The sequence below is a fragment of the Carassius gibelio genome, chromosome B3, assembly GCF_023724105.1.
Source record: "Carassius gibelio isolate Cgi1373 ecotype wild population from Czech Republic chromosome B3, carGib1.2-hapl.c, whole genome shotgun sequence".
Lineage (NCBI taxonomy): Eukaryota > Metazoa > Chordata > Actinopteri > Cypriniformes > Cyprinidae > Carassius > Carassius gibelio.
In genome coordinates, this window is record NC_068398.1 from 55,165,027 (window position 1) to 55,186,455 (window position 21,429).

The window sequence follows — 21,429 nt, forward strand, 5'->3', positions numbered from 1 at the left end:
CACAGCCTCTTGAGCAGAAACTTCTCTGTTGTGAAGATATACACTACCAAGCATCTTCAGTGATGATCTCGCTTCAAGGTTTCCATTCATGGCTTCGTTTTGCGCACGTTGCAGCAACAATCCCATTTCTTGTTCTGCTTTTGTGATGTAACTGATAATGTAAACCACTACAGAGTAAGCATCAGTGACGTACTGGATATCCATGTTGCCTTGCCAGGCACGCAGTAAATGTTGATTATACTGGTTCACCCAGACGTCTTTCGGACTTCTTTTAAGGACAACGGATTTCTTTTTGGAACACTGTGCATAAACTTTCTCAAAGAGAGCTTGGTTAATACCAATGGATTCAAAAAATGCATCAGTTGAGTCATAATCCATATCAGAAGCTGTTAAAGCCTTTTTCACTTTTTCTAAAACTGTACGTGCAGTATCTTTTCCATCACCACTTTTCAAATCGTCTCGACTACCACCTCTTGTAATAAAGGTACGGCTTGATGGGGGTCTTGGAAAATTAAATCTGCAAACTGTCTTTTTCTTACGACATGTCTTTGAATGTCTGACACTGTGCTTCTGAACACCGTTGACAATCTCAAACAGTTCAGTTTCATCCTCGCTTGGGGTCTCACAAGTGATGTAACGATCAATGAAACTAGCAACCAAACCATCGTTTTCTTCATTGTCTTCATTTAACGTTGGGGCATTTTCAACCCAAAACAGACAGTGAACATGAGGAGATCCACGCTGTTGAAACTCTACACGATAAAAGTAATCTACTATCTTCCCGATCGGTTGAGCTGAAGACATGATTACATCTCTCAGAAAACAATGCCATCTATGATCAAACATTCTTGCAGCAGTCACTGGGTTTCGTCTAATCAAACCACATTTTTCAGACCAGTCAAGTTCATCTGCTTTCAGATTTTTCCGTTCTTGTTTGATTATGGTACTAATAATTTCTGGCCATCTGAGATCCGCAGAACTAAAGGATGCAAAGAAAGTTGGAATACCTAGCTGTCTTACAAGTGCAAAAAGGTCCTTTTGAGTAGACTGCCAATATGGAGGTGTTCCACGGATTGGTCTCAAAAACTTGTATCCTTCATCAAAATTCAAGATTTTAGATAACGAGTCTGGGTTTGTTAGCACATCTGATGTCACTTCAGTCAACAAACTCCTCTCAGATCCTTTGCGCAAAGCAATTGAAACATTGGATACAACTTGATCAATCTCAGACAGATACTGTGCATAGAAAATGAAGTCTGTGCTTCGTGCAAAACGTCCATCTGCATTGAGGATTCTTGCATTCAAGTATCTCGACAATGTTATTTTTACCTCCCTCTTATCATGAAATGTCGGACCACCGGTTGGATACAGAACAGGGAAACATTTTGCTTCGTTAGACCTATCGGATAACAAACTAACAGGACTGTTACCTTCAGCAGGTGCCAGATTTAATACATCCTGGAAATGCTGATCAATTACTTCTGAACCGATGTCCACAGGTTGCAATGATGTATCTGACAAAAGACCACTTTGCTCTTTGATGTAGGTAAGGTCTTCCTCTTGCTGTTCATCAAGGTCATTTTCGTCAATCTTTTCAACTACGTCTTGTTGCTCCATTTCATCTACAACATTTTCTTCGGGTTCGTTCAAAGAGTTGATCCACTGCCGATTAATCTCCACATCACTGAACCACTTATTGAACCGGATTAAATATTTCAGAGCATTTCTAACACGATCAGTGTGTACATACTTGTACTCATAATGCCCTTTGTAGGTCAACTTGCGTTTCAGTTTGATCCTTATCATCTTGTCATCACATTCATTTCGTGGAAGGATATTGGACACCTCTGTGGCATTAACTGGGACGCACACTACAGGGCCATGGCATCCATGTTGTTTACCACGAGGAAGGCACAGTAATTTCATAAAAGGAATGTTACGTGCAATGAGATGTTGTTCCAAAGAGTTGAGGCATTTCAGTTGATTCGGAACATCCACCAAATGCATGTTGTTTGCAACGCTCTCTTCGGGCAGTTGTCCACAAAGGATTTTTCGATGACATGTTAGACAAATCCATAATTTGCATCCTGAGGAATGAGCAGAAGATCCTTCACACTTTTGATCACAGACATGAACATACCTGGTTGTGATGCATCTTCTTCCCAAAGCAGCGATTTTTACACCTTTGTCTTCATAGCATTGTCTTCTACATTCAACAACCTGCTTTCTGAAAAGTAAACGGTGACACACACAGCACACAAACTCTGGACCACTACTAATTTGTTGTCTAAAATGATCAATCGCAACATCAATGTCTTGTTGTTCTTTCTTTCTTACATATGCTTCACAACCTTTTTGAATTTTACTCATACGAAACTTCCCATCTTTATGGTATTTCATCATAGAATACTTAACCATTTTAATTTTAAAGGCTGTATTCTGAATGTTTCTATTCTTAGAATACTCACGCACTCTTGCTTTGAAGGCAAGGTTTTGCAGATATTTTTTCTTTGAATACTCACACACTCTTGCTTTGAAGGCCACGTTTTGCAGATATTTTGTCTTTGAATACTCACACACTCTTGCTTTGAAGGCCAGGTTTTGCAGATATTTTTTCTTTGAATACTCACACACTCTTGCTTTGAAGGCCAGGTTTTGCAGATATTTTTTCTTTGAATATTCGCATACATTTGCCTGAAAAGAGACATTATATTTATATTTCAATCGAGAATACTGGCAAACACGTTTTTGGAAATTAATATTGCTTGAGTACTTGGCCTTAGAACGTTCACACTTTGATAAATGAATATCAAAATTTTTTAGATATTTATCACGAAGCATTTCTTTTTTTTTATCCCTGTAATATTTATCTCTACTATATTTAGTTTTGTCATACTCAATTTTGTTCTGTCTGTAATCGGGGTCGTTACCATATTTTGACTTCTCGTGCTTCAGCTTTTTTTGTCTGTACTCACTGTCGTTGCGATATCTCTCCCGATGTCTTTTGTTTGGACAACATTCTGCAGCATCGCTTACCTTTCTTTTGCGCAGACATGGTTTGCTGACCTCATTTGACACCACATTTCCACATGCTCCTGCACAAACACTCTCTCGATCCCTGTGCTTAACACATGTCACAACTTCATAATGATTACGGTTACAGTGTTTCAGATAAATTGCATTCTGATTGGATACCTCTCCGGTAGGTTTGTGTGCATTCCATCGGCTGTCATTAAAAGTCATTATGGTGGTTTTGAAAAGATCGGCCGCAACAAATATGTCAATTTCGGTTACCCATGAGCCAGAATAAAACATTCTAGATCGTGTCAGATAATCCTCTGCTGAAGAATACTCACTTCTCACGTACCTCTCAAACAGCGGAGTATTCATCTTCAGATGTTTCACAACTGCACGGCGAACCTTCAAGTGTTTCTCCTCACTTCCACATATCACATGTGCCAACGATCTGAAAAAGCAGTTACCATCTGGTTTAATGGTCTTTGTCTGACACGGAGCTGAAATGGGACCAAAGTTTATGACATTATGATCACTGTTATCATTGGACATTTGTATGAGCTCACATAAAGCTTGCTTATCATTATGTGTTAAGGGAGAAAAAAAGACATCTGGAACAGAAACATCAGTGATCATCAGGTCATCGGTTTCAGCGTGTGATTTTGTAACCCGTTTACCTGACAGCTCAATGTGCTTTTCTTTCCTCAATCTTTTACCTTTACTTGGCAACACATTAGAGGCTGTCTGTGTTGGAAGGTTAGGGTTTCTCACATCTGCAACTTCATCCACAGGTACTGGACAATCAGGGGTCTTTGGCTCAGTCTTCACAGATTCACGTACCTTTGGTGTGCGTTTTAAGACGTCACTGTAGAGGGCTTTACCGGAAGAGCATGGTAAACTGCTGCTGCCTGCTTCTTGCAGCGGATCAGACACTTCTGCATCTGCATGAACCAAAACTCCAGTTATCTCAAATGGTGGCTCAGGTTCCCCAAACAACTGTGCCATGTCATTGATATAGTTGTACAGAGACTCTATGGTACTGTGATAAACTACACAACTTGTGTCTGTCCTGATGGCATGAGAGTCAACGACTGCATACCATGACCCCTGCTTAATAACTGCAGATGTGTTGGCACAAATGGTTAACAAGAAAGCATCAGCACTAAGTAGAGTTTGCTGAAGGGCTACATCAAGTGGCATGGCTACACTGCTTATGACTTGGTCATACTCGTGGTACTCATTGACATTAACAAAACCAGTCAGAGATGGAGTGTACTCGATGGAAAATGTAGTATTACCCAACACATGTCGCCTTGGTAATTCATGGACTGCAATATAATTCCTACCCTTCACTTCCCGGTCTTTTATGTTACCCTGTTTTCTCAGATACTCATAGAGGTGTGTTCCTGCAACCAAGACACCGTCCAGATCTGGTGTTGACCACGTCAGCACATTCTTTAGCTTGCTTTTCAACACCGCCGTCAGACTGATTGCTCCACACTGCCTGTTGCGTGAATCTCCAAAGCGGGCATCAGCTTGATCAAAAGATCCTCTTAGCATGGATTTCTGGGGAAAATCAGAACAAACACCCAAAGCACTTTCATGGCAAATTGCAGGAATGTTTTGTTCAGATTGCATGGGTTTTGATTTGCTTTTCATTGGGTACCTCATCTGGGGTCGACCGAGCTTGCCTGAGTCTACTTGAAAATCACATGTCCTTACCTCAGTCTTGACTGATTCACATACCTTGGAAGGGCGTTTTACAACTTCACTGTAAAGGGCTTTACCGGAAGACCGTGGAAAACTGCTGCCAACTGCTTGACCAAGAGAACCTTTCTGCACTGATTGCTGTGGAAAATCACAATATGCAGGTAAAGTATTCACAGAAATTTCATGTATATTTGTAAGCACTTTTTCTTTTTTTTCTGAGTTTTCAAGGGTTTTCAAGGGTTTGCAAGGGTTTTCAAGGGTTTTCAAGGGTTTGCAAGGGTTTTCAAGGGTTTTCAAGGGTTTGCAAGGGTTTTCAAGGGTTTTCAAGGGTTTGCAAGGGTTTTCAAGGGTTTTCAAAGGTTTGCAAGGGTTTTCAAGGGTTTTCAAAGGTTTGCAAGGGTTTTCAAGGGTTTTCAAGGGTTTGCAAGGGTTTGCAAGGGTTTGCTTAGGTGACAGATGCAAGTTTGCAAGGTTTACTGATGCATTTACTGATGCAAGTTTGCAAGGGTTTTCAATGCTGCCAGCTTTTGGTGACAACAATGCATCATTTTTTTTAAGAGGATTCAGCGTAACCTCTGTATTTGCACATCTCTGAGCATAAAGACGTTTGGCTATCGTCGCCCTCTTCTTCGGTCGCGGCATGCCGACTCTCTGCCTCTGCCGCCGACTCTCTGCCGCCGACTCTCTGCCGCCGACTCTCTGCCGCCGACTCTCTGCCGCCGACTCTCTGCCGCCGACTCTCTGCCGCCGACTCTCTGCCGCCGACTCTCTGCCGCCGACTCTCTGCCGCCGACTCTCTGCCGCCGACTCTCTGCCGCCGACTCTCTGCCGCCGACTCTCTGCCGCCGACTCTTGACGATAGCTGCCGCCTCTCTGCCGCAGACTCTTGACGATAGCTGCCGCCTCTCTGCCGCAGACTCTTGACGATAGCTGCCGCCTCTCTGCCGCAGACTCTTGACGATAGCTGCCGCCTCTCTGCCGCAGACTCTTGACGATAGCTGCCGCCTCTCTGCCGCAGTCGCCGCCTCTCTGCCGCAGTCACCTCGGTCTTTAGCCAGTGAACCACCATGCATAAAAGAAAAAAGGTATACTTGTCAGCCAGGCTTTGTTGTACATTTAAACACTTTGGCAGGATGTTCTAAATGCATTTTAATAAAGTTCGAAAAGTTTGACTTACCTCAACTCGGTCTTTTCCCAGTGTACCAGCACATGCAAAAAAGAAGAGGGTGATAAGTTATGCATTTTAAGAACTTCACTTCATACATTTAAAAATTACATTAAAATTATAAATTTTACCTCAACTCACACTCTTATCCATTCACCAGCACACATACAAAGTAGTATTGTTTAGCATATATTCAATTTACACATTTCACTTTCACAAAAAAAAAAAAAAAAAAAACGTTTCACAGCTAAATAAACTATCAATTAAGGAGACAATTTTTCAAGAAAATATATTAATATCAACAGGAATGAAAACCGAATAAAAGTTTCTTAATTAAAATATCAATGCAAGATTTGATAATGACCAGCTACATTATTCACATAAGCCCTTGACAAGACACAAGTGCTGATGAATATCTTAAGACTGCCCAGCACACATGGATATGGTCTTAATTTTGCCATGAAAAAAGCAAGCATTTAACTTGTCTCAACTCACAGTCTATTACTAGTGCACCACCACACATAAAAGAAAAAGGTACACTTTTTAGCTATGCTTTGTTATACATTTAAATGTACTTAAGCAGTATATTCTAAATGTTCAAAAAGTTTGACTTACCTCAACTCAGTCTTTAACCAATGTGCCACCCCAAATGAAAAAAAGGTATACTTGCCAGCCATGCTTTGTTATACAATTAAACACTTACTTCAGCACTGTTCTAAATTGTTTTTAATGGTTACAAAAGTTGCCTTACCTCAGCTTGTAGTCTTTAACCAGTGCATGACCATGCATAAAAGAAAAAAGGTTTACTTGTCAGCCATGCTTTGTTATACATTTACTTCACAGTACATTCCAAATTCTTTTTTAAATGGTTACAAAACATTGCCTTACCTCAACTCACACAACTCAGTCTTTAACCAGTGCACCACCACACATTAAAGAAAAAAAAGGTATACTTGTCAGCCATGCTTTGTTATACAATTAAACACTTACTTCAGCACTATGATCTAAATTGTTTTTAATGGTTACAAAAGTTGCCTTACCTCTGCTCGCAGTCTTTAACCAGTGCACCACCACACACAAAAAAAATACACTTGTCAGGCATGCTTTGTTATGCATTGAAACATTTACTTCAGCAGAATATTCCAAATTATTTTTAAATGGTTACAAAAAGATGCCTTACCTCAGCTCGCAGTCTTTAACCAGTGCACCACCACACACACACACACACACAAAAGGTATACTTGTCAGGCATGCTTTGTTATACATTTACTTCAGCAGTATATTCTAAGTGCATTTTAATAAAGTTTGAAAAGTTTGACATACATCAACTGTCTTTTACCAGTGTACCAGAACATGCAAGAAAGAAGAGTGATAAGTTTTAAGAACTTAACATACATTTAAAAAGTACAATCAAATTATTTTTACATATACAAGAATTATAAATGTTACCTCAACTCACTCTTGTTAATACACCAGCACACATAAAAAGAAGAAAGTATTGTTTAGCATATATTCAAATTACACATTTCACACACAAAAAAAAAAAAAATAATTTTCACAGTTAAATAAACTCTTTATTAAACTATTAATTAATGAGACCATTTTCAAGAAAATATAGTGTAGACTACGAAGACTAAATTACTTTGTTTAAATAATTTGCAAACAGAATTAGAATCAGAATTACTAAACTCTTGTGTGTTGCTTTTCCAAAAACACACAAAATCCTACCTTCCAATAAAATCCAGAATTGTATTACAGATCAAACAATAGACTACCATAATAAGAAAACTAATTCAAGTAAAGAGAAAACACTTAAAATGAGTTGGCACTTTGAACACTTGGTCATTACAAAAAACAAACAAAATGAACATATTAAACACTTCAGCAAAAAATCCACAATCCAAACTAAGAAGAAATAATTAACACACAGACACTTTTAAAACAAACGTACCTTCTGTAGAAAAACAGATAAACTGAGCAGCACATGCTCTCTCCCTGATATACTGTCAATTTAAGACCAGGTGCAGCTTGATTAATTGGTTAGCACGTGGTCTGATGCTTTTGTGAACATTCTCACACCTTAACCTCTCTTCTGTGCCATGCGAACTGTGTGTCAACTAATGTGGCGCACTTCGCTGAGGCACCGGTCCCAAACCCGAGAGGTCGTGGGATCGAATCCGGGGTGGGTAACGTCGATCCGATGTAAGTTCCGTTTTGGCCGTTTTGCTTCGTCCCGCTCGTTGCTCTGGCTACAGCCCTTCAGGGCTTGGCCCCGGTATCGCTGCTTGCAGCTATATTAGCGATTGTTTTTGGTAGAATTTTCGAGCAAAAACAATCGATCACTATGCAGGCCCTATGAAGGGAACATGGGAAAATGATGAAATTTGGCACACTTCTAGAGATGGTCACCAATAGTGATCTGACCAACTTTGGGGTCTCTAAGACCAACTCTACAGCGCCACCACCAGTTCAAAAATTCAGTTTTTAAACTTTAATAACTCCTGAACCCTTTGGTCTAGACAGATAAAACTTAGTACACATGATTACTCTCTTCATGGAGATTACATTCTATACCTTACATTAAGTTTCCACCCATGACAATAATTGCTATTAAGCTAATTAAGTGTTTCCATTTAAACGCTACTCCTCCTTCAAAATTGGTTTGATTTTTCTGATATTGACCACAGACGATCTTCGGACCGAGCCGCACAGAAATGACTGAACAGATTTTTGATATTGGTCTTTGTTCAAAAGTTATTCAATTGTGAACATAACGAGGTCGACCCAAAATCGGTTAAGAGGCTGTATCTCGGCCAAACATTGATCAATCGAAACTAAACTTGATACACTTCACCAACACCATGATCTGAGGGTTCATGCCGAATTTGGGCACAGCGCCACCTATGGGTCATGAGATAGCATAAATGCACATTTTTCCTTATAACTTTTGAACACCTTCTTTTATCAACATTAAACTTAGTACACCTGATTCCGCTCTTCACGCTGATCACATTGAATAGTGTACATTAAAATTCCTGCAATTACAGTGAAGGCCATTAAGAAAAGTACAGTATTCTGTTTTTTCGCTACTCCTCCTTCAAATGTGGCCCAATTCTTCTCAAAATTTCCTCATACGATCTTTGGACCGAGCCGCACAGAAATGACTGAACAGAATTCTTCGACCTACTGGTCAAAAAAAGAGTTATGATGCTCTGAAGTTAATAGTGTTCAATCGAAATTGTATGAGAGGCTATATCTCGGCCGTACTTTGATCAATCGCCACAAAACTCGCTACAGTTCATTAACACTATGAACTGAGAATATATCCCAAAGTTGGGAACAGCGCCACCTATGGGTCGTGAGATACCAAAGACTCACATTTCTGCTCATAACTTTTGAACAATTAGTTGGAAAATCATGATCTTGTCGTCAGTCTATTCCTCGAAACATGCCGAATCCATGGATTTAAATTTTGCCAGGATTGACTAATCTACCTTAAAATGCTAGGCAACTATCTTTAGTGACCTCATTCTCTAACCATAACCTCTCTTCTGTGCCATGCGAACTGTGTGTCAACTAATGTGGCGCACTTAGCTAAGGCACTGGTCTCGAACCCGAGAGGTCGTGGGATCGAATCCGGCGTGGGTACATTGATCCGATAGAAGTTCCAATTTGGCCATTTTGCTTCGTCCCGCTCGTTGCTCTGGCTACAGCCCTTCAGGGCTTGGCCCCGGTATCGCTGCTTGCAGCTATATTAGCGATTGTTTTTGGTAGAATTTTCGAGCAAAAACAATCGATCACTATGCAGGCCCTATGAAGGGAACATGGGAAAATGATGAAATTTGGCACACTTCTAGAGATGGTCACCAATAGTGATCTGACCAACTTTGGGGTCTCTAAGACCAACTCTACAGCGCCACCACCAGTTCAAAAATTCAGTTTTTAAACTTTAATAACTCCTGAACCCTTTGGTCTAGACAGATAAAACTTAGTACACATGATTACTCTCTTCATGGAGATTACATTCTATACCTTACATTAAGTTTCCACCCATGACAATAATTGCTATTAAGCTAATTAAGTGTTTCCATTTAAACGCTACTCCTCCTTCAAAATTGGTTTGATTTTTCTGATATTGACCACAGACGATCTTCGGACCGAGCCGCACAGAAATGACTGAACAGATTTTTGATATTCGTCTTTGTTCAAAAGTTATTAAATTGTGAACATAACGAGGTCGACCCAAAATCGGTTAAGAGGCTGTATCTCGGCCAAACATTGATCAATCGAAACTAAACTTGATACACTTCACCAACACCATGATCTGAGGGTTCATGCCGAATTTGGGCACAGCGCCACCTATGGGTCATGAGATAGCATAAATGCACATTTTTCCTTATAACTTTTGAACACCTTCTTCTATCAAGATAAAACTTAGTACACCTGATTCCTCTCTTCACGCTGGTCACATTGAATAGTTTACATTAAAATTCCTGCCATTACAGTGAAGGCCATTAAGAAAAGTACAGTATTCCGTTTTTTCGCTACTCCTCCTTCAAATGTGGCCCAATTCTTCTCAAAATTTCCTCATACGATCTTTGGACCGAGCCGCACAGAAATGACAGAACAGAATTCTTCGACCTACTGGTCAAAAAAAGAGTTATGATGCTCTGAAGTTAATAGTGTTCAATCGAAATTGTATGAGAGGCTATATCTCGGCCGTACTTTGATCAATTGCCACAAAACTCGCTACAGTTCATCAACACTATGAACTGAGAATATATCCCAAAGTTGGGAACAGTGCCACCTATGGGTCGTGAGATACCAGAGACTCACATTTCTGCTTATAACTTTTGAACAATTAATTGGAAAATCATGATCTTGTCGTCAGTCTATTCCTCGAAACATGCCGAATCCATGGATGTAAATTTTGCCAGGATTAACTAAACTAACTGCCTGACATTAAGAATTGTGTCCTAAGTTTCTATATCTTTTCAACCCATGGAAAGATTTCTACTATAATCGGTAGGGATTATTAAAACCATGTTCTGGACATATCTCAGAAGTCTGAATTACAATTTACTCAACTTTCCATATCATGCTGCTTAAATTGCTAAGCAACTTTCTTCAGTGACCTCATTCTCACACCTTAACCTCTCTTCTGTGCCATGCGAACTGTGTGTCAACTAATGTGGCGCACTTCGCTAAGGCACCGGTCCCAAACCCGAGAGGTCGTGGGATCGAATCCGGGGTGGGTAACGTCGGTCCAATGGAAGTTCCGTTTTGGCCGTTTTGCTTCGTCCCGCTCGTTGCTCTGGCTACAGCCCTTCAGGGCTTGGCCCCGGTATCGCTGCTTGCAGCTATATTAGCGATTGTTTTTGGTAGAATTTTCGAGCAAAAACAATCGATCACTATGCTAGCCCTATGAAGGGAACATGGGAAAATGATGAAATTTGGCACACTTCTAGAGATGGTCACCAATAGTGATCTGACCAACTTTGGAGTCTCTAAGACCAACTCTACAGCGCCACCACCAGTTCAAAAATTCAGTTTTTAAACTTTAATAACTCATGAACCCTTTGGTCTATCCAGATAGGACTTAGTACACATGATTACTCTCTTCATGGAGATTACACTCTATACCTTACATTAAGTCTCCACCCATTACAGTAATTGCTATTAAGCTAATTAAATGTTTCTGTTTAAACACTACTCCTCCTTCAAAAGTGGTTTGATTTTTCTGAAATTTGCCACAGACGATCTTCGGACCGAGCCGCACAGAAATGACTGAACAGATTTTTGATATTCGTTTTTGTTCAAAAGTTATTAAATTGTGAACATAACGAGGTCCACCCAAAATTGGTTAAGAGGCTGTATCTCGGCCAAACATTGATCAATCGAAATTAAACTTGATACACTGCATAAACACCATGATCTGAGGGTACATGCCGAATTCGGGGACAGCGCCACCTATGGGTCATGAGATAGCATAAATGCACATTTCTCCTTATAACTTTTGAACACCTTCTTCTATCAACATAAAACTTAGTACATCTCATTCCTCTCTTCACGCTGATCACATTTAATAGTTTACATTAAAATTCCTGCCATTACAGTGATGGCCATTTAGAAAAGTACAGTATTCCCTTTTTTCGCTACTCCTCCTTCAAATGTGGCCCAATTCTTCTCAAAATTTCCTCAGACGATCTTTGGACCGAGCCGCACGGAAATGACTGAATAGAATTTTTCGACCTACTGGTCAAAAAAAGAGTTATGATGCTCTGAAGTTAACACTATTGAATCGAAATTGTTCGAGAAGCTGTATCTCGGCCGTACTTTGATCAATCGCCACAAAACTTGCTACACTTCATCAACACTATGAACTGAGAATATATCCCAAAGTTGGAAACAGCGCCACCTATGGGTCGTGAGATACCAAAAATTCACATGTCTGCTTATAGCTTTTGAACAATTAGTTGCAAAAACATGATCTTGGTTTCTTTCTATTCCTCGGGTAATGCCGAATCTATGGATGTAAATTTTGCCAGGATTGACTAAACTACCTTAAAATGCTAGGCAACTTTCTTTAGTGAACTCATCCTCACACCTTAACCTCTCTTCTGTGCCATGCAAACTGTGTGTCAACTAATGTGGCGAATTTCGCTAAGGCACCGGTCCCGAGCCCCAGAGGTCGTGGGATCGAATCCGGGGTGGGTAACGTCGATCCGATGGAAGTTCCGTTTTGGCCGTTTTGCTTCGTCCCGCTCGTTGCTCTGGCTACAGCCCTTCAGGGCTTGGCCCCGGTATCGCTGCTTGCAGCTATATTAGCGATTGTTTTTGGTAGAATTTTCGAGCAAAAACAATCGATCACTATGCCAGCCCTATGAAGGGAACATGGGAAAATGATGAAATTTGGCACACTTCTAGAGATGGTCACCAATAGTGATCTGACCAACTTTGGGGTCTCTAAGACCAACTCTACAGCGCCACCACCTGTTCAAAAATTCAGTTTTTAAACTTTAATAACTCCTGAACCCTTTGGTCTATCCAGATACGACTTAGTACACATGATTACTCTCTTCGTGGAGATTACACTCTATACCTTACATTAAGTCTCCACCCATTACAGTAATTGCTATTAAGCTAATTAAGTGTTTCCGTTTAAACGCTACTCCTCCTTCAAAAGTGGTTTGATTTTTCTGAAATTTGCCACAGACGATCTTCGGACCGAGCCGCACAGAAATGACTGAACAGATTTTTGATATTTGTCTTTATTCAAAAGTTATTAAATTGTGAACATAACGAGGTTGACCCAAAATCGGTTGAGATGCTGTATCTCGGCCACACATTGATCAATTGAAACTAAACTTGATACACTTCATCAACATCATGATCTGAGGGTTCATGCCGAATTCGGGCACAGTGCCACCTATGGGTCATGAGATAGTATAAATGCACATTTTTCCTTATAACTTTTGAACACCTTCTTCTATCAAGATAAAACTTAGTACACCTGATTCCTCTCTTCACGCTGATCACATTGAATATTTTACATTAAAATTCCTGCCATTACAGTAACCCGCATTATGAAAAGTACAGTATTCTGTTTATTCGCTACTCCTCCTTCAAATGTGGCCCAATTCTTCTCAAAATTTCCTCAGACGATCTTTGGACTGAGCCGCACGGAAATGACTGAACGGAATTTTCCGACCTACTGGTCAAAAAAAAGGTTATGATGCTCTGAAGTTAACAGTGTTAAACTGAAATGTTTTGAAAGGCTATATCTCGGCCGTACTTTGATCAATCGCCACAAAACTCGCTACAGTTCATCAACAGTATGAACTGAGAATATATCCCAAAGTTGGGAACAGCGCCACCTATGGGTCGTGAGATACCAAAAACTCACATTTCTGCTTATAACTTTTGAACAATTAGTTGGAAAATCATGATCTTGTTGTCTGTCTATTCCTCGAAACATGCTGAATCCATGGATGTAAATTTTGCCAGGATTAACTAAACTAACTGCCTGACATTAAGAATTGTGTCCTAAGTTTCTATATCTTTTCAACCCATGGAAAGATTTCTACTATAATCGGTAGGGATTATTAAAACCATGTTCTGGACATACCACAGAAGTCTGAATTACAATTTACTTAACTTTCCATTTTATGCTGCTTAAATTGCTAAGCAACTTTCTTCAGTGACCTCATTCTCACACCTTAACCTCTCTTCTGCATCATGCTGAATGTGTAGCGACTCAGTGGTGCAGTATGTTAAGCCGCTGATTCTGAGCATCTGAGGTCATGGGTTCGAATCCAGGACAGTTAATGTTGTTTCTAAGTTCATGGGTTCGGATCAAGGGCAGTTAATGTTGCTTCTGTCCAAGCCTTTGCATTTCCTGAGTGTGTTTGCCTTGAATCAAAAATATGTTTTTGGTCTTTCTCATCTAAAGTTCTGTTCAATTTCAAACTTCTCTACTTCTGAACCGATCGGTTGTCCTGACGTGCGTACCGTTTCGGCCGTTTTGCTTCGTCCCGCTCGTTGCTCTGGCTACAGCCCTTCAGGGCTTGGCCCCGGTATCGCTGCTTGCAGCTATATTTAGGGGCCAAGCCCAGAGGGCTGTAGCCCCTATTGTATCTGTATGTTTTATTATTATTATTATTATTATTATTCTGCTTTTCGTCCCATTGGGTCTATGGCAGCCCTATGAAGGGAACATGGGAAAATGATGAAATTTGGTACACTTGTAGAGATGACCATTATTAGTGATCTGACCAACTTTGGGGTCTCTAGGACCAACTCTACAGCGCCACCACCAGTTCAAAAATTCAACATTCAAACGTTAATAACTCTTGAACCAGTAATTCTATGAAAATAAAACTTAGTACATCTATTTTGTCTTTTCATGGAGATTCCATTCCATACCTTACATTAAGACTCCGCCCATTACAGTAGCGGCCATTTTGAAAAGTACAGTAATCAGTCTAAACACTACTCCTCCTTCAAAATTGGTCCAATTCTTCTGAAATTTGTCTCAGATGATCTTTGGACTGAGCCGCACAGAAATGACTGAACAGATTTTTGATTTTCGTTTTTGTTCAAAAGTTATTCAATTGTGAACTTAATGAGGCTGACCTAAAATCGGTTGAGATGCTGTATCTCGGCCAAACTTTGATCAATCGATACCAAACTTGGTACACTTCATCTACACCATGATCTGGGGGTCCACGCCAAATTTGGGAACAGCGCCACCTATGGGTGTCGAGATACCAAAAATGCACTTTTTTGCTTATAACTTCTGAACAATTGATCAGAAAATTATTTTCTTGATGTCTATGGATTCTTTAGATCATTCCGGATCTGTGGATGTCAATTTTGTCGAGACCACCAGGACCACCCGTCCGCCATTTTGAATTTTGTCATAAATTGCTATATCTTTTGATCTATTGTACATATCTTCACAAAAATCGATAGGCATCATCAACACCATGTGCCTGAGGTACCCCGGAAGTTAGAAGACAGCGCCACCTAGTGTTCAAGAGATATAACGATTCTTGCAAAACCCCTTATAACTACTGTAAATGTTGATCGATTTTTGATATTTTTATGTCATTTGATTCCGTGGGTTATGCCAAATCAGATGATGTCTCATTTGCCATTTTCCAATATGGCGTCTGTCCGCCATATTGAATGGATTTAAATACAGTTTTTTCGCTACTCCTCCCTGAAATCTTGTTCAATTTTGTCCAAAATTTTATCAGATGGACTTCAGACCGGGCCTGACAGAAATGACTGAACAGATTTTTGATATTCACTCCCGTTCCCGAAAGGTACAGCTCTGAAGTTGACCGTGCCTGTGCTTGTTGATTTATGATAATTAGCTTAGCATGCTAATTAGCTAAAATGCTAACACGTTTCTATTGACTCTAATGGGTCTCCTGAGCTATCTGGTTAACTTTGAGCAACGTTAGCATTTTTTAGCGTAGCATGCTAATCTGGCTAAAATGCTGCTTCGGGCTTTTGAGAGTTAATTCTCACACCTTAACCTCTCTTCTGTGCCATGCAAACAGTGTGTCAACTAATGTGGCGCACTTAGCTAAGGCACTCGTCCCAAACCCGAGAGGTCGTGGGATCGAATCCGGGGTGGGTAACGTCGATCCGATGTGAGTTCCATTTTGGCCGTTTTGCTTCGTCCCGCTCGTTGCTCTGGCTACAGCCCTTCAGGGCTTGGCCCCGGGATTGCTGCTTGCAGCTATATTTAGGGGCCAAGCCCAGAGGGCTGTAGCCCCTATTGTATCTGTATGTTTTATTATTATTATTATTATTATTATTCTGCTTTTCGTCCCATTGGGTCTATGGCAGCCCTATGAAGGGAACATGGGAAAATGATGAAATTTGGTACACTTGTAGAGATGACCATTATTAGTGATCTGACCAACTTTGGGGTCTCTAGGACCAACTCTACAGCGCCACCACCAGTTCAAAAATTCAACATTCAAACGTTAATAACTCTTGAACCAGTAATTCTATGAAAATAAAACTTAGTACATCTATTTTGTCTTTTCATGGAGATTCCATTCCATACCTTACATTAAGACTCCGCCCATTACAGTAGCGGCCATTTTGAAAAGTACAGTAATCAGTCTAAACACTACTCCTCCTTCAAAATTGGTCCAATTCTTCTGAAATTTGTCTCAGATGATCTTTGGACTGAGCCGCACAGAAATGACTGAACAGATTTTTGATTTTCGTTTTTGTTCAAAAGTTATTCAATTGTGAACTTAATGAGGCTGACCTAAAATCGGTTGAGATGCTGTATCTCGGCCAAACTTTGATCAATCGATACCAAACTTGGTACACTTCATCTACACCATGATCTGGGGGTCCACGCCAAATTTGGGAACAGCGCCACCTATGGGTGTCGAGATACCAAAAATGCACTTTTTTGCTTATAACTTCTGAACAATTGATCAGAAAATTATTTTCTTGATGTCTATGGATTCTTTAGATCATTCCGGATCTGTGGATGTCAATTTTGTCGAGACCACCAGGACCACCCGTCCGCCATTTTGAATTTTGTCATAAATTGCTATATCTTTTGATCTATTGTACATATCTTCACAAAAATCGATAGGCATCATCAACACCATGTGCCTGAGGTACCCCGGAAGTTAGAAGACAGCGCCACCTAGTGTTCAAGAGATATAACGATTCTTGCAAAACCCCTTATAACTACTGTAAATGTTGATCGATTTTTGATATTTTTATGTCATTTGATTCCGTGGGTTATGCCAAATCAGATGATGTCTCATTTGCCATTTTCCAATATGGCGTCTGTCCGCCATATTGAATGGATTTAAATACAGTTTTTTCGCTACTCCTCCCTGAAATCTTGTTCAATTTTGTTCAAAATTTTATCAGATGAACTTCAGACCGGGCCTGACAGAAATGACTGAACAGATTTTTGATATTCACTCCCGTTCCCGACAGGTACAGCTCCGAAGTTGACCGTGCCTGTGCTTGTTGATTTATGCTAGTTAGCTTAGCATGCTAATTAGCTAAAATGCTAACACGTTTCTATTGACTCTAATGGGTCTCCTGAGCTATCTGGTTAACTTTGAGCAACGTTAGCATTTTTTAGCGTAGCATGCTAATCTAGCTAAAATGTTACTTCAGGCTTTTGAGAGTTAATTCTCACACCTTAACCTCTCTTCTGTGCCATGTAAACTGTGTGTCAACTAATGTGGCGCACTCTGCTAAGGCACTGGTCCCAAACCCAAGAGGTTGTGGGTTCGAATCCAGGGTGGTCAAAGTTGCTTCTGTTCAAGACATTGGATTTTCTGTGTGTTGAATCAAGAATATTTTCTTGGACTTTCTCATCGGAATCTCTGTTTGATTTTGAAGTTTTGAGATCATTCTCACACCTTAACCTCTCTTCTGTGGCACGTCAAATGTGAATCAACTAATGTGGCTCACTATGCTAAGGTCCTGGTCCCAAGCCCAAAAGGTCATGGGTTCGAATCCAGGGTGTTTAATGTTGCTTCTGTTCAAGCCATTGGATTTTCTCTGTGTTCACATTGAATCAAGAATATGTTTTGGTCTTTTTCATCTGATCTTCTGTTTGATTTTGAAGTTTTGAGATCATTCTCACACCTTAACCTCTCTTATACAGTATGCTATGATGTGCATTGACTGAGTGGTGCACTCTTCTAAGCTGCTGGTTTCAACCCTCTAAGGTTGGGGCTTCAAATCCAGGGTGGTCAATATTGTGTTTGTTCCAGATGTTGGATTTCACACTTCAAAAACATTATTTTTTTAGCATGCAAGTTTATGCTTCATCGGTGTTCCTTTTTATATAAAAACATATCTTCAACATTATAGTAACTGTGTGCCATATGTTTCACTGTATGAGAAGAATTGTGTTCTCACAGATGAGGTCAAGGGTTTAAATTCTTCTGTGGGGTGACATAATAGAACATCTGATCAACAATACAAGGACATCTTTGCAACATTTCAACTAAGTTTTATACTTGTTAAATTGACAGCTATGAACAAAAATAATGTGCACTTAGGGGGTCAACTCCTGCCATTTTATACAATAGGAAAGCATTTTATGTTTGTTGGTTTCATTGAGAATAAAAAAAATAAAAAAAATAAAACCGAATTTTGTCAAGCTTTCAGTCTTTTCTCAAGATACTTAAATGGGATCATCAATTAAACCTTACAACATGAATACTTCTGTTGTGTACACTAAATATAAATCACTTTAACTTTTTTCTCCAATTCCGGTTTCTTTCAATTCCAGGTTTAATAGTACAATGAAATAACCTGAATGCAAAAAAATGACTACTATATCATTTTATCCATTATCATGTATCCTCTATGTAACATAGTGTGATATGAATTGTGCTCAGAGATGTCAATTTAAAAAAAATATATATATATATATATAAACAAATTCTACTTAAAACATCTAATGTAGATCAGTAAACAAAAAAAAAGGACATTGATAGACTACATGAAAGCAAGGACAAAAGTATATTTTAAGTCATCATGTATTTATTGTTCTTTACAAACAATTTACATTGAAAATATTGTGCCTTAAAACCCCAGTGAGCAAGCCAGAAGGCAACAGTGGCAAGGAAAAACTCCCTAAATTAGTGAAGAGGATCATCAGCAGAGAGGTATAGGGAGAAACCTTGGGAGGAACCAGACTCAGCAGGGGCAAGCCATCCTCCTTTGGCTGGCATCCAAGTTTGCTGTACATAGGCCAAATATAATACAAGCCATCCATCCAACATTTCATATAGAATTGTTACTTTTGTGGTTATGCATTTGTGATATGTTTGACTATTGACCGCCTGCATCAGTTTAGAGTTTTGCCGGGACATTTTCTGAAGATACTTGAACAATGATTTTGTATTCACTGTAAGAAAGGGAAGCAGAAAAGTTAAGTCAAATTAGTATCAACTTCTGATTAGCAAGTACAAAGGATAATAGATTCTATCTTTTTTTAGTTGTGTGCTTCTTCATAAAAAGGGTTCATAGAGTGGACAATCATTTAATGGATACGGAAGAAGTTTCAACTGTAGCTATTGCAGAAATCTGAAGATACATTCAAGGAACATTAACAAGTTGATTAGAGTTTGCACCACTTAAACATTTTGTAATTTACATAGACCTTACTCTCCACTCAACTTTTGACAGTAGATATTTAGTTGTGATGCACAAACCAGATGATGTACATTTATTCAGTGAAACCATGCAAATGGGTAAATTCAGGCTTTGCAGACATACAATTCAACGTACCGTTGTATTGGTTGTGTGCCTCTTCATAAAAACAGTTCATGGAGTGGAGAATCCAATACTGAAGGAGGAAGTTTCACATATGTAGCATATTGCAGAAATCTGAAAATACATTCATGGAAAATTAACAGATTGATAGTGTTTACACAAATCAAACATTGTACAGATGTCTATGTTAGTTGCACACTCACCTTTTTGGAGTAGTGAACCTGAAAATGTATCAACAGGTGAAAGACTGCAATACTCAAATTGACTCATTTCTTAAAGCAGATCTATGAATTTACCTTTTGATTGGTTGTGTGCCTCTTCATAAAAACAGTTCATGGAGCGGAGAATCATAATGGATAAGGCGGAAGTTTGAAGTGTAACATTGCAGAAATCTGAAAATACAGTCATGGAACATTAACTGATTGATAGTGTTTACACAACTGAAACATTGTACAGATTTCTATGTCTGTTGTATACTCACCTCTTGGGAACAGTGGACAGTAGATATTGGGTTTTCATGCACAAACCTGAAAATGTATGAACATGTGAAAGACTGCTTTAAGAAATGAGTCAATTCGAGTATTGCAGATATATGAATTTACCTTTTTATTGGTTGTGTGCCTCTTCATAAAAACAGTTCATGGAGCGGAGAATCATAATGGATAAGGTGGAAGTTTGAAGTGTAACGTATTGCACAAACCTAAAAAATGTATCAACAGGTGAAAGACTGCTTTAAGAAATGAGTCAATTCGTGTATTGCAGATATATGTATTTACCTTTTTATTGGTTGTGTGCCTATTCATAAAAACAGTTCATGGAGCGGAGAATCATAATGGATAAGGTGGAAGTTTGAAGTGTAACGTATTGCACAAACCTAAAAAATGTATCAACAGGTGAAAGACTGCTTTAAGAAATGAGTCAATTCGTGTATTGCAGATATATGTATTTACCTTTTTATTGGTTGTGTCCCTCTTCATAAAAACAGTTCATGGAGTGGAGAATCATAATGGATAAGGCGGAAGTTTGAAGTGTAACATTGCAAAAACCTGAAAATACGGTCATGGAACATTAATTGATTGAAACATTGTACAGATTTCTATGTCTGTTGTATACTCACCTCTTGGGAACAATGGACAGTAGATATTGGGTTTTCATGCACAAACCTGAAAATGTATGAACATGTGAAAGACTGCTTTAAGAAATGAGTCAATTCGAGTATTGCAGATATATGAGTTTACCTTTTTATTGGTTGTGTGCCTCTTCATAAAAACAGTTCATGGAGCGGAAAATCATAATGGATAAGGCGGAAGTTTGAAGTGTAACATTGCAGAAATCTGAAAATACAGTCATGGAACATTAACTGACTGATAGCGTTTACACAACTGAAACATTGTACAGATGTCAGTGTTTGTTAGTTGCATACTCACCTTTTTGGAGTAGTGGACCGTAGATATTGGGTTTTCATGCACAAAACTGAAAAACATATCAACAGGTGAAAGACTGCTTTAAGAAATTAGTCAATTTGAGTATTGCAGATGTACGAATTTACCTTTTTATTGGTTGTGTGCCTCTTCATAAAAACAGTTTATAGAGTGGAGAATCAGAATGGATAAGGAAGTTTCACATATGTAGCGTATTGCAGAAATCTGAGAATACATTCATGGAACATTAACAGTTTGATAGTGTTTACACACTCAAACATTTTGAAACTAAATCTGTACACTCACCTTTTGGGAGTAGTGGGC

The 21,429-nt window shown here is 39.3% G+C and overlaps 1 protein-coding gene and 1 long non-coding RNA gene across 4 annotated transcripts; both read right to left on the minus strand.

The window, feature by feature from the left end:
• Positions 1 to 7: 7 nt before the first annotated feature.
• LOC127951788 (axoneme-associated protein mst101(2)-like) lies at positions 8 to 7,152 on the minus strand. Of its 2 annotated transcripts, XM_052549823.1 has the most exons (3): positions 6,779 to 7,145; positions 3,856 to 6,654; positions 8 to 3,466 (listed from the first exon to the last, which is right to left on the minus strand). In XM_052549823.1, the coding sequence occupies exons 2-3, from the start codon at positions 5,365 to 5,367 to the stop codon at positions 3,437 to 3,439; spliced, it is 1,542 nt and encodes a 513-aa protein (XP_052405783.1). In that variant the 5' UTR covers positions 5,368 to 6,654; positions 6,779 to 7,145; the 3' UTR covers positions 8 to 3,436. The 2 variants fall into 2 exon arrangements, with proteins under 2 accessions (XP_052405783.1, XP_052405784.1); XM_052549824.1 differs by lacking the exon at positions 8 to 3,466 and having other exon boundaries at positions 4,899 to 6,654; positions 6,779 to 7,152.
• A 3,378-nt stretch (positions 7,153 to 10,530) lies between these two features.
• On the minus strand, positions 10,531 to 21,429 carry LOC127953926 (uncharacterized). Of its 2 annotated transcripts, XR_008153368.1 has the most exons (14): positions 21,412 to 21,429; positions 21,234 to 21,330; positions 21,112 to 21,157; positions 20,923 to 21,018; positions 20,802 to 20,847; positions 20,635 to 20,730; positions 20,287 to 20,384; positions 20,166 to 20,211; positions 19,981 to 20,076; positions 19,888 to 19,905; positions 19,700 to 19,798; positions 18,044 to 19,316; positions 15,931 to 17,814; positions 10,531 to 12,497 (listed from the first exon to the last, which is right to left on the minus strand). It is a non-coding gene; the product is annotated as an uncharacterized LOC127953926 (long non-coding RNA). The 2 variants fall into 2 exon arrangements; XR_008153369.1 differs by lacking the exons at positions 10,531 to 12,497; positions 15,931 to 17,814; positions 18,044 to 19,316 and adding an exon at positions 19,379 to 19,495.